This window comes from Lampris incognitus, chromosome 6 (assembly GCF_029633865.1).
Source record: "Lampris incognitus isolate fLamInc1 chromosome 6, fLamInc1.hap2, whole genome shotgun sequence".
Taxonomy (NCBI): Eukaryota; Metazoa; Chordata; class Actinopteri; order Lampriformes; family Lampridae; genus Lampris; species Lampris incognitus.
Window position 1 is genome coordinate 37,253,877 of NC_079216.1, and position 13,839 is coordinate 37,267,715.

Sequence of the window (13,839 nt, forward strand, 5' to 3'; positions counted from 1 at the left end):
GGATAAATGAATGGATGGATAGTGACTCCTCCTTACCAACATTCCCCACAATGGTGATGAGGTTATCCTTTGTATTTGAAGAGACAAATGATCGCAGTCTTTCCAACCGGCTGTTGTCCCTCGAGATCACAGCTACCTTGAAACCTATACATACATACATACATACATACATACATACATACATACATACATACATACATACATACATACATACATGCATACATTTATCAGCAACAAATCATGAGTCAGGGCCAGCTACCAATGGAGATCACACATAAGTTTTTCAGGCAGACAGACAAATTTATTCTGTTTAACACAGATAGGAGTAATCCCTCTCACGTGAAAATGAACATTCACTAAAATAGGAATACATTATCCTAATCTGTTTATCAAGATCGTTGGTTGGATAAACGTGACTGAACAGCAACTGGTAACTTTGTGCTAAATTGGGGCCTCAATACGCAAACTATGGACATGCATTGTCCGTCCAAACGCTCTGCATCCCCCACGACAGTATCCTTGCGGTCTGGTTCATCATTTCTTCATCGAGAAAGCCACAACAGTTTCTCAGAAAGATATTTTTTTAAAAGATATTTTAAAAAATCTCTTCAACAGAGGTGATAAGTATTGAGAACAAGAAGATCTCGGACCTGCTTGCTCCGTGGGAATAGATGCAACAGGTGACAAATGAAGGTGCACGCAAAAAGGGTTTCTGTGCACGATTACGCGCGCAGAAGTAGTTTGTTTTTTTTCTTTCTGAAAAACTAAAACGTTCGTCGCGTTTTCAGTTTCTAATGCTTAAAAATCAGCGAGACTGTCCCCTATGTGTACACCGCCTTCCAGAAATAGCAAAGGTCTCTGTAACGTACAATAGACATACCCTATTTTAGCGTGTCTCTTTCGGATCAAATCGACACGGGTATCAGTTTCCATGCGGGTCAATGTTAAGTCGCTCGGTTTGGTTCACGCAGGCAGGCGCTCGCGCGTTAGAGATGCCCCCGCGCACAGCGCGCGCGCGGCGTCTCCCGGCGGGTGGGTGGCTTACCTTTGTCAAGTAATGCTTTAACCACTCCGGAGCCCACTGTCCCTGCTCCTCCGAGAGCCAACACAACTCTGTCCGAGTTTGCCATCGTGGATTCAGATCCGTCAGTGTTTTGTTTTTTTCCCCCCCACGGATGATATACTGTACGGGCAGCTGGTGCAGCTTCTTTCTCTCCCCCTTTGAGTGTGTGTGTGTGTTTATGTGTGTATGTGTGTCATGCAGAGTGTCTTGGCCATCGGCTGGACCTTTTAACCACTCTCAGGAGCCACAGGGCCCGCCCTTTTTATCGTTGTCACTCAAACCACTCCCGAAGGAGAGGGAGATCAGGCACGCGGGTCTCCACACCGGTGGAGAACGCGCGCCACATCCGGCGCTGAAGTCTATTTATTACCTGCGCTTGAATTCCTACAGGGAAAAAAGGCAAAAAAAACAAAGGCAAAATAAACCACTACAGATGGCCACACACTGACGAGATATCACAACAGCATGTCATTTATTCCCACAACCAGTCAATCTCTATTCTGTCACTGATTATGATACTGGATGATGAAAACACCCGTTTCGGTTTCTGTTCATTTTTGTGGCTTTCAACAGAAATACAGTGGGGAAATGCACTCTATAAGCATATAATGCACCATATCTTCACATCATGCCTGGCTTCATACTGTACCATCTGGCAGCCTTGTGTATTCTTGGGATTATTGGCTGTTTATTACCTATCAGAAAACACATGGCCAGTGTCCGGTCGTTTCAGGCTGTGCATGCTGTGTAAACCCAGCCTAATGTTGTTCTGTGTTCGGTCTCGCTAGGGAAAGGTACCTGAAAGGAAATGTTACGCCATCTTTTGCCTCTTTACCTACATGGCTATGTTCCAGGTTAAATGTAAAGAGTAAGACGTATAGGGAGGAAAAGTCAAAGAGATGGCAAGAGAGACAAACCATTGGATAGAGACCAATATGAAGGGAACAATGGTAAAAGTGCAGGGAGCAGTTGGTGGCAGGTAAAGTCCCCAAAATTGTGGCTTTCATAAGAGCCTGAAATGTCCCTAAATCCGCTTGCAACTCCTTGTAGGGCTGTTGAAGACCAATGACATCGACAAACAGAAAGAGACAGTGTCCACAGACACATGATAAAAGATGAAGACGCAGAGGGTCCCACAAAAGGCCAACCATGACGTCACCCCCGTTTTCGTGGCGTAGGCAGAACGTGTTAAAAGCTATGTTGCCATCTGGTGGATGAAACTAGAGAACAAGCTATTCAGAAGGCCAAGTCTGGACACAGTAAACAGTTGCGAACCGCACATCCTTTAAACACCAATAAACTGCTCATGATCCTGCTATACGGGCGAAATATGGTTACCCCAGCTCTTGTGTTTTCACCTTTGTTAAAATGCATTTTAAATGTTACTTGAACAGGTTTTTCGGGAGATGACTTTTCTTTTACTAGGGTGTGCGGTCGTTTTAATAATTCGTGTGCACGTTTTACTCATTACGTGTGTGATCATATATTTTATTTTTCTAGTTCGTACGTTTTTGCTACATCACTTGTCCTTAGAATATGATAAAGTTGGAAATGTATTCACAGAGTCGCCACGGTGGCGCAGTGGTTAGCGCAGTCGCCTCACAACGAAAAGGTCCTCGGTTCGAGCCCCGGGCTACTTTTACACAGTATAATGTCCTCCAAATCACTTCACACATCAATGGCCTGCTGTTGTTTATACTTAGTTTGGAAAAATGAGTTTTTGCACAATTTCTCTATATAGTGAAGTTATTGAATATTCTACCCAATAAAAATTCCCCAAAATTATGCATAAGCACATTTTTCTCACAAAACTAAGTGCTTATCCCTGCACTGGATGACCTAATCAAATTATACTTTGCAATCGGATTTAGCAATAAGGAAATGCTCGTGATTTTAGCCAAGAAAAGAGCAATTCAAATGGGATTTGTGATATAGTAGGACACACAATACCACAGATGATCAAATTAGTCGATCCTCACGGTGTGGAGTTTCGAAGAGGTGCCGGCAGTACAACACTAAAGGGCTCCCACACCTTGAGGATCGATTAATTTGATCATCCGTCATGTTGTGTCCTGCTGTATCGCAAATCCCGTCTGAATTGACCGTGGGTGTTACCAGCATCCTTGCATCTGTCCATTACTCCTGATGCACAAAAGCTATCCAAAATCAGTAGGTATGTTGTTTTCTTCGGAATAGGCCCAATTCACGGCAATGTCTCTCTGGACGCTTATGATAATATGGTGATTCTGGGCTAAAATCACGAGTATTTCCTTATTTCTAAATCCGATTGCTAAGTATAATTTGATTAGGTCATCCACTGCACACGACAAGGGGAGGCGTCTGGGGTGTGATGAGACTGATCCAACCTCGCAAAGGGAAGCCATGTGGTTCCTTGACATAAAAACACAAACACACACACACACACACACACACACACACACACACACACACACAATTTTTCCCGAGTTTTTTGTCTCGTAAATTTGTGACATTAATCTCAGGGAATTTCTGTTTGTTTTTCTCGCAAATTTATAATCTCAGTGAATATCCGAGTTTTTTTTTTCGCGCAAATTTGCGACTTTTACCGAAATCATTCAAAATCATTACAGGTTGCCAGTTCAAACAATTGTTACTATTCTTGATGACATCATGGATGAAATTGAGCTTGTCTACTGGGTTCTTGACGCAAAGCCAACATTTATACTTTGCCACATTGATAATAGCAATCAGACAAAACAAGGGCAAATTGCACTCAGCTGCAAAACTTTATGGGCGTGTTTGCCCTGTAATATCATTTGCGCAATATCCTTTGTGAATTGGACCTTGAGACGGGACAGATAGCGGTTGCAAATGAAATGCAATTAATGATGCTATCAGCGGCCGCAATTTATTCTTTCTTACTTCACCTGTCAATAAAGAGTGAGTCTTAGAAAAACGAGAGGCACCCGCAGACAGAAACAAATGAAAAAGGAGGGGGAGTTAACAGCTATAATTAAATTAAGTTCTCTTTCAAATCAAATTTCCCAAATATCAGTTCAGGCTGATGAAACGACCGATGTTTCTACACACTGCCAGCTCGTTGTTGTATTCCGTTACATGGACTCAGCTAATCACTGTACAGGAGAGTTTTTTGTTTGTTTGTTTCAAAGCATTTGATGGATATACGACTGCAGAGTCAATCTCCAAAGTGCTTCTGGAGCAGTTGAATGTGGTTTCTTCATCGGAGAGGGAGACGGACAGGAATAGGCTAATAGCGCAGACATACACTCACCGGCCACTTTATTAGGCACACCTGTCCAACTGCTCGTTAACGCAAATTTCTAATCAGCCAATCACATGGCAGCAACTCAATGCATTTAGGCATGTAGACATGGTCAAGACGATCTGCTGCAGTTCAAACCGAGCATCAGAATGGGGAAGAAAGGTGATTTAAGTGACTTTGAACGTGGCATGGTTGTTGGTGCCAGACGGGCTGGTCTGAGTATTTCGGAACCTGCTGATCTACTGGGATTTTCACGCACAACCATCTCTAGGGTTTACAGAGAATGGTCCGAAAAAGAGAAAATATCCAGAGAGCGGCAGTTCTGTGGGCGAAAATGCCTTGTTGATGCCAGAGGTCAGAGGAGAATGGCCAGACTGGTTCGAGCTGATAGAAAGGCAACAGTAACTCAAATAACCACTCATTACAACCGAGGTATGCAGAAGAGCATCTCTGAACGCACAACACGTCGAACCTTGAGGCAGATTGGCTACAGCAGCAGAAGACCACACCGGGTGCCACTCCTGTCAGCTAAGAACAGGAAACTGAGGCTACAATTCGCACAGGCTCACCAAAATTGGACAATAGAAGATTGGAAAAATGTTGCCTGGTCTGATGAGTCTCGATTTCTGCTGCGACATTCGGATGGTAGGGTCAGAATTTGGCGTCAACAACATGAAAGCATGGATCCATCCTGCCTTGTATCAACGGTTCAGGCTGGTGGTGGTGGTGTAATGGTGTGGGGGATATTTTCTTGGCACACTTTGGGCCCCTTAGTACCAATTGAGCATCGTGTCAACGCCACAGCCTACCTGAGTATTGTTGCTGACCATGTCCATCCCTTTATGACCAGTGTTCCCATCTTCTGATGGCTACTTCCAGCAGGATAACGCGCCATGTCATAAAGCTCGAATCATCTCAGACTGGTTTCTTGAACATGACAATGAGTTCACTGTACTCAAATGGCTTCCACAGTCACCAGATCTCAATCCAATAGAGCACCTTTGGGATGTAGTGGACCGGAAGATTCGCATCATGGATGTGCAGCTGACAAATCTGCAGCAACTGCGTGATGCTATCATGTCAATATGGACCAAACTCTCTGAGGAATGTTTCCAGTACCTTGTTGAATCTATGCCACAAAGGATTAAGGCAGTTCTGAAGGCAAAAGGGGGGTCCAACCCGGTATTAGCAAGGTGTACCTAATAAAGTGGCCAGTGAGTGTATGATGGGTCTGTAATGCGAGGAGCAACAGGTGGAGTGAGGAGGAAAATTCAGCACATTTACCACAACACACATTTCATACTGTAGCGAATTTGGGGCGGCAACTGCAGGAACCGCCGCAGCCGGGACGCGAACCCGTATCTCCCGCATCGCGGGCGACAACGTTAACAACGTGTCGGAGCCTCGCAGACTGACTACAGGCGTTCCACAGGGTTCGGTTCTGGGTCCTCTCCTTTTCCCCCTGTACACAACATCCCTGGGTTCCGTTATTCGCTCGCATGACTTCTCTTACCATTGTTATGTCGACGACACCCAGCTGATCTTGTCCTTTCCGCCCTCTGACACACAAGTAGAGACACGCATTGCTGCATGCTTGACTGACATCTCGGAGTGGATGGCGACACACCACCTGAAGCTCAATCTGGACAAGACAGAACTGATGTTCCTCCCGGGGAAAGGTTGCCCACACCGAGACCTGGCCATCACCATTGACAACACCGCGGTGACACCAAATCTGACTGTGAGGAATCTGGGTGTGATCCTGGACGACCAACTGTCGTTTGCTGAAAACGTTGCATCGGTTGCTCGCTCCTGCAGATTTCTCCTCTATAACATCAGGAGGATTCGCCCATTCCTCACCGACGAGATGGCACAGGTGCTCATCCAGGCTCTGGTCGTCTCCTGGCTGGACTACGGCAACTTCCTCCTTGCTGGCGTCCCGGCGTCGGCCATCAGACCTCTGGAGCTTGTTCAGAAAGCTGCAGCTCGTCTGGTGTTCAACCGCCCTAAGTTCTCCCACACAACTCCCCTTCTCATGTCCCTACACTGGCTCCCAGTAGCTGCTCGCATCCAGTTTAAGACTCTGGTGCTAGCCTACAGGGCAGTGAAAGGAACAGCGCCTTCCTACCTCAAGGCCACGGTCAAGCCCTACACCCCAGCCTGACCACTTCGCTCTGCTGCCTCGGGACGCCTGACTGCTCCATCGCTCAGAGGCCCTTGCTGCCGATCGATCCGGTCACGGCTCTTTTCAGTCCTGGCCCCACAGTGGTGGAATGAACTCCCCACTGATGTCAGGACAGCGGAGTCGCTGCCCATCTTTCGGCGCAGGTTGAAAACTCACCTCTTTAAGAACTAACACCCTGTTACTTATTCTTAGCACTTATTGTATTCACTAATTTTTAAAAAAAAAAGAAAAAATCTCTTTCTTGCACTTTTACTTTAGCACGGGTTTTGCTCTTAGATGCTTGTTTAGATGCACTTATGACCTCTGATGACTAGTAGTTCTCCTGATTTCCCACGTTAAATGCACTTATTGTATGTCGCTTTGGATAAAAGCGTCGGCTAAATGACTGTAATGTAATGTAAACCAGTCGACTAAAGCAGTGGTTCTCAACCTTTTTGGGGTCCTGACCCCCTGCGTATTTTTGATCTACCCTGAGGACCCCTCCACCTGATCTTGGGGGAGGGGGGTTGCAATTTGATAGAAACAGTAGAAACTGCATTTTAAATTGCATTATAGCATTTATTCACTCTTTGTTGAGAAACACTGGACTAAAGGGTCCGACTCGTCAGGCAGCGGGTCTACTTATTCATGCACGTTACACTACCCCCCTCCTTCGGGAAGCGCGTCCCCACGCTTAAGCAATTAAGCTCCTTCACGCCTCTTGGGCGCATACGCTTCCGATGGCCTCACCATCCCACTTCTGACACCAATGTAGCGGATTCGGGAGGCAACCACAGGAACTGCCGCGGCCGGGACGCGAACTCGTATCGCCCGCACGGCGGGAGACATCGCTAACCGCTCGACTAAAGGGTCCGACCCGTCAACTAGCGGCCAACGTGTCTACTTATCCATGCACGTTACAATACACTGTCAGGGCCGGCGCATGCATTGGGCAAACTGGGCAATTGCCCAGTGCATGCGCCACCACTGGAAAAAAAAATATTGCGCTCTCTCCATCTCAAACGTGGGTGTGTGCTACTGCTAGCATACTGTGTCTGTGTTCATAAGCTAGCTAACACAGAAAACAAAACCACAAAAAATGAAACGGTCGTCAAAATTAAGTGGCTGGCTAAATAGACGCCGTACACTCGAAGAGACAAAAGCCCTGGAAGTGCATCCAAAATTAACAGCGTTGTTTTACGGGTGGCGCCGGCGGCGAGTCCTCAGCTAACATTATCGGGGATGGCAAAATGGAGTAGGCAGTGTTAAAGTGTGTTGTTTCCTTCTACTAATGAGACGTTACAACTCGTTTCAACCCCACGGTGCTATAAACTTTAATAATAACTTCGGCACGTAAGGTTATGCATCATGCTCTGTCAGTTATTCCAGGTGCAACAACCTAAACGACCCCTGTGTAAACAAGGAACTAAACAATGGTTCCTAACAATAGTTCCTATTGTTACATCCTTTCTCTTTTCAGTTTCTTCTTTTTTTAAGAACCTTTAATACATTTGCACAACATTTGTGATTCACTTTTTTTTTCATTCATGCCCCCCCCCAAAGTCCATTAGTGATACAGATCCATTCATCTGTGTGAGGTCACAAAGTCTTTGTATCGCTGCGGCTGCACAACAGAGCGGCCTGATCTGGTGGTAACAGGGTTGGCCCTGTCACCAGTGTCCTTGGTTTTGTTTCCTGCTAAGACACTGCGAGAAGGAACACTCTCTGAATGTCCGGGTTCAACACTCTCTGGCTGACTGGGGCTGCTGATCTCCATGTCCATAGTGTCAGTGAAGATTGCGCCTGGTGCATGCCTGAGGTGTCTGCGATTTCTCCTGATGACACCACCCGTGTGCAGCTGGACCTCATAGGATCTCCTATCGACCGGCCTCAGCACCTTGCCCACTCTCCAGCCAGTGTGGGGTGCGAGAGGCTGAACTCTCACACATTCACCTGGGGCAAGCGTGTCCAAGTCTTTAGCCGACCTGTCGTAGTATGCCCTCTGCCGTTGTTGGTTCTTTTGTAAATCCTGTTTCACCTGCACAACTTTCGGCTGTAACAGGCTTGCCTTGGTTGGCAGTAGTGTTTTGGTACGGCGACTGAGCAGCCGCTGTGCTGGTGTGGTATCAGTACCCTGTGATGGTGTGTTGCGGTGGTCCAGAAGGGCGAGATAAGGATCCCGTCCAGCAGCCTTGGCTTTGAGCAAGAGTCTTTTTGCTGTCTTAACGGCTGACTCAGCTTTGCCGTTGCTTTGCGGGTAACCTGGTGATGAGGTTTTATGTTGAAATCCCCACAGTCGACTGAACTTCTGGAATTCTTGTGACGAATACTGTGGCGGGCAAAATGAGCTTTCAGATTCTGTATCACTGTGGTTGACTTGGTATCTGCCAGGTAATCTATTTCCCAAAATTTGAGAAAAAATCAACAATTATGAGGTAGTCTTTGTTTTCAAACATGAACAGATCCGTGCCCACCTTTGCCCACGGCCTGCTTGGCACATCATGTGACCTTAGTGTTTCTTTTTGTTGCTTAATGTCCATTGATCTGCAGATGTCACACTTTGCTATATATGATTTTATTTGGTCGTTCATGCCCTGCCAATAGACACACTCCCTAGCCCTCCGTAGGCATCCTTCCACACCCAGATGTGATGCGTGTAGGCGGCAAGTGATGTCTTTCCTCAATGCATCAGGGATGACAGCGCGCTCACTCCTGAACACTATTCCATCTTGGTGGCTTAACTCCTCTTGGAATGAGAAGTAGGGCTTGATTTCCCTTGGTGCTTTTGACTTATCGTCAGGCCATCCTTGCTGCATCATTTTGATGAGAGGCTGCAGTGTTTCATCCTCTTTTGTGGCAGATCGTATATCATGTAGCCTGTCTGCTGCGATAGGTAAGTGTTGTGCCATGTTGACAGTCTCTAGTTCTGCATCCGGTGCACTCTCAGGAAGATAAGCTCTGCTCAGAGTGTCTGCTAGCAGCATGTCTCTACCTGGCACATATACTACATCTAGATCATACTTTTGTATGCGCAGCATCCTTCCCTGCAGCCTTTTGGGTGCACTTAGTAGAGGTTTTCTCACTATTGTTTCCAACGGCTTGTGATCACTTTGCACCGTCACTTTTCGGCCGTATGTGTACTGGTGAAATCTTTCCATGCTAAAAACCATTGCTAAGAACTCCTTTTCTATTTGTGCATACCCACGCTCTGTTTGAGTGAGTGCTCTGCTTGCAAATGCTATTGGCTTACCCATCTGCATGAGCGCTGCGCCTAAGCCTGTGTCTGAAGCGTCACGCTGCACTGTGAGTTCCTCATCTGGGTTGTAATATTTCAGTACTGGGACCTTTGCTATAGTCTCTTTCAATTTGAGGAAAGCCTCCTCGTGCTGTGCCGTCCAGTTCCACTCCCTGTTTTTGTGTGTCAAATCTCTCAACACTATGCACTGGTCTGAGAGGTGGGGACAAAACTTGGCTAGATAATTTACCATACCTAGCAGCCTTTGCACTCCTTTCACATCAGTCGGTGCCGGCATCTTCTCAACGGCAAGCACTTTCTCTGGATCCGCCCTGAGTCCATCAGCCGTCAGGCGGTGTCCAATGTATGTGGTCTCCTTTTGTCTCAGCTTGAATTTGTCTTTGTTCAGCTTGATGTTCTTTTGTCTGCATCTTTCAAGAAACAGTCTCAGTTTTCCATCATGGTCACACTCAGCTTCCTCCTGTGTTTCCCCTTGGCCTGTGATCAGTACATCGTCAGCTATAATGTACAAGCCCGGTACACCGTCCAGCGCTTGTGTGAGCTTTCTCTGAAAGATTTCTGGGGCCGGACTTATCCCCATTGGCATCCTCAGCCACCTGTAACGTCCGAATGGAGTGGCAAATGTTGTTAAATAGCTGGACTCCTCCTCCAGCTGCACATGCCAGAATCCACTCTTGACATCACACACTGTGAACACTTTTGCTTTTGACAAGTCCGGTAAAATGTTCTCAATGGTTGGCAGTGGGAAGTGACTGCGCTTTAGAGCTTTGTTCAAAGGCTTGGGATCGATACACACTCTTGGTTTCCCACTTGGTTTCTGTACCACCACCATTGCACTGATCCAATCTGTACTGCATTCCACAGGTGTTATGATCCCTCTTTGCTGTAGGTCCTGTAGCTCGTCCTTCAGTGGTTTCATCATGGCGACTGGGACCCGCCTCTTTGGCAGCTGTACTGGTTTCACTGTGCTGTCCACCTCTATTTTGTATTTTCCCTCGAGGTAGCCATCGCCAATGAACACATCAGCATACTCATCTTTAATTTGTCCCATTATCCACTGTCCTGTTGTTGTTTCTGTTGTGACAATACTGTCTATTGTCATGATGTTTTCATATTGCACTTTTATCAATTTCATGGCCTCACTGGCTCTCCTACCCAGCAGAGGCACTGTACCAGCTGCATTCACCACCTGGAACTCTAAGCGATATAGCTTGTTGTTTCTCGGGTTTCTTATTTTCACTTTACATTTTCCCAGTGGTTTTACTTTGGTTTTATTGTACATTACTAGTACACTCTTCGTGTGTTCTAATTTGGCATCTGGATTCAGCAGGTTAATTGGGATGATATTGCAACTGGCACCACAGTCTATTTGGAATTTGATCATGTCCTTGCCTAGAAGCATGCCAGCATAGAGAAGCTGAGTTTTCTTCATTTTCTCAGTTTCTTAACAATTAACCAAAAGACGCGTTACAGCTGACAGTGGTCATTATAACGGTTTTATTTTGAAATTGAAAAAAAAGCTGTGTGTGTGTTTAATTTCACAAATACCTACGGTGTTAATTTAAGGCAGGTCTTTAGAACCACAGAGATACTTAAGCGTTGTATTTCCATGACGAAAAAATGTGTTTTCAGAGTGATATGCATGACAGCGCCTGCCACTGACTTTCAACCAGTGCGCAGTGTTTTTTGAAGTCCACATAGCACTTTTGTTGTTTTCCCCTGAGCGCTTGATTGCCTCACGCCGGCCCTGTTAACACTGTGTAGCCGGGTGGTAAATCTGTTAAATATGTTAAATGATTTTCCACTTAAATTTAGTATAGTTTAACTGTTAATATATGTACTTGTTACACTGTCAAGCCATGTAAAATGTCATTTGATGTATTTAAATTGTGAAGCAGATTGTGAGTGTATTTTTATAGTTTTGGTTGTCATTGCATGTTTTGACCAGTAAGTGGCAGTGTTGCGGACTTTTGTTGTAGCTCCGTGCAGGTCATCCAAGTGCATCTTGGGTACTCTTTCTGCAAGTTATCCAAGCGCATCTTGGGTATTCTTTCTTTTTTTTCTTGTGTGGGGCACCTGAAGATTGCGGTGTGACAGTGCTCTGACTCCGTAGTAAGTAAGGGTAAATATCTTGTGAAATATACCTGTAACATTATTCCAAACAATATTGTATGTCGGTAATTTGACAAGATGGTTTGATTTAGACGCTACTGGAGTTGATGTTCGGTGATTTTGGGCGCGAGCCGTCGACCACTGTTCGCCATTGCAGGCATGACAAGGTAATGTTGGCGTGCATAAAGCCACACCATGCCATTGTAGTTGGGCAATAAGGGAAATGTAAAGGTTTTATATGCATTTTAATTCTGTTTAAAGGTAACTGACAGAGTGAGAAGTTGCGCGATCTTCAGGAAGTTCCACATGTCTTTGTTAAACCCTGTTTAACATACATAGTCCACTGCCGTATTTTGCACCGTATGTTGTATGTTGTATTTATTTTCCTTTTAAAATCTTTTTTGTTAAACTTGCCACATCTGTGAACATTTATGAGCTGTTTGCTCGAAAGACACAGGAATTTATGCACTCAGTAAAACGATCTGCATTCGAAGGTTCAAACAATAAAATTAAAGCTACAAGAACCCCGGATGTAATTGTGTCCTGTGTGGTATCTAATGGGCTACAACTATTACGCGCATCAGTTGAATTTGGTGATGCAACATTGTTAAGTGTTGTTATTTGATGGCGCCCTTACTCATTGTATTACGATACCAGCCGTATTATTGTTCTGTCTAAGGCTTTACGGTACATTCAGATGTGACGTCGCCACGTTCTCTGTGTGCGACAGTCTGTTGTAAGCTGATTGTAAGAGTCGGTAGCAAAGAGCCAAGACCTGCTGTATTTGCCTAAATAAATATGCCTAACTGTAGAGAAGCTCAAGCAGGAGTCGTGACAACTTTCTCTTTCGGCTACACAACGTGTGTGGCGGACACTAGGGGCTATGCCTCTCACCCAGCAGGACTGTGAGCTGGGGGCGTGGTTTACGTTCCCGGGCTCGCCGGGGCAGGGTTGTTTCTGCTTTAGTTGGTTTTTGGAGTTGAGGAATAAACATCAAACTCGCCTTGGTCTCATGTGTTTTTCCTCATTCCTGCCACATTGGTGACCCCGAATTGAACATGTTTGGAGCAGAAGATGTGTGTGAATCCACTTCGGCCACGCCGCCCCAACTCTCACAGCCGGCCGTTCTCGCCGCGGCTGTGAAGCTCCCAGAGTTCTGGAAGAGCGACCCGGCCTCGTGGTTCCAGCATGTCAAGGCGCTGTTCCACCTACGTGGAATCTCCGCGGACGACTCCAGATACTATCTGGTCGTCGCTGCGCTGGATCAGCAGTCCACACGCTGGGCCATGCAGCTGTTGCGCGCCCCTCCGCAACACGATAAATACGTCGCCCTCAAACATCTTCTGCTCCGGAGGTACAGCCTATCTGCCGCAGAGAGGGCAGATAGAATCCTTTCCCTATCCGGTTTGGGCGACGGGACGGCTGTGGATCCCATGGACAATATGCTGTCGCTGCTAGGCTCAGACGAAGGTGGGTTCCTTTTCCCGCACGTTTTCTTGCGCAAACTCCCGTCTACTGTGCGCGCGGGTTTGGCTAACTCCCCGTGTCTGGCCGCTGGTGACCGCCAAGGTTTGGCTGAGGAGGCCGATCGGGTCTTGCTGGCTACCAGACGGTTCTCTGTGCAGAGTGTGGCATCGGAGCCTCTGCAGCCGACGTCGGAGGACGCGGACCCGGCAGTGGTGGCTGGAGTGACTGTCCGGAGACGGCGCGGGAGAGGCCTCTGTTTCTTCCACCAACGGTTCGGCGGCAAGGCGAGGCGCTGCGTCCCTCCGTGCACGTTTGAGACGGCGGGAAACTCCAGGGCCAGCGCTCAGTAGCAGCTGTGGGCGCTGGCGGACGTAGTGAGCTGCTCTTCATTAAGGACACGATGTCAGGAAGACGGTTTCTGGTGGACTCAGGCTCGCAAAAGAGCCTACTCCCTCCTGCTAAGACAGACAGGTCGGCCGAAGGCGGCGGCCCACAGTTAAGTGCAGCTAACGGTT

At 46.7% G+C, this 13,839-nt stretch overlaps 1 protein-coding gene across 1 annotated transcript in view; it reads right to left on the reverse strand.

Moving 5' to 3' along the window:
- si:dkey-238o13.4 (uncharacterized protein LOC560780 homolog) overlaps nt 1-1,250 on the reverse strand; it is a 9,649-nt gene extending 8,399 nt beyond the window's left edge. The window contains exons 1-2 of the mRNA XM_056282306.1: nt 1,046-1,250; nt 37-144 (exon numbers count right to left, since the gene is read on the reverse strand). Coding sequence (XP_056138281.1) covers nt 37-144; nt 1,046-1,130 — 193 coding nt within the window. The 5' untranslated portion in view covers nt 1,131-1,250. The remainder of the gene's footprint in view (nt 1-36; nt 145-1,045) is intronic.
- Between the last annotated feature and the right edge of the window lie 12,589 nt (nt 1,251-13,839).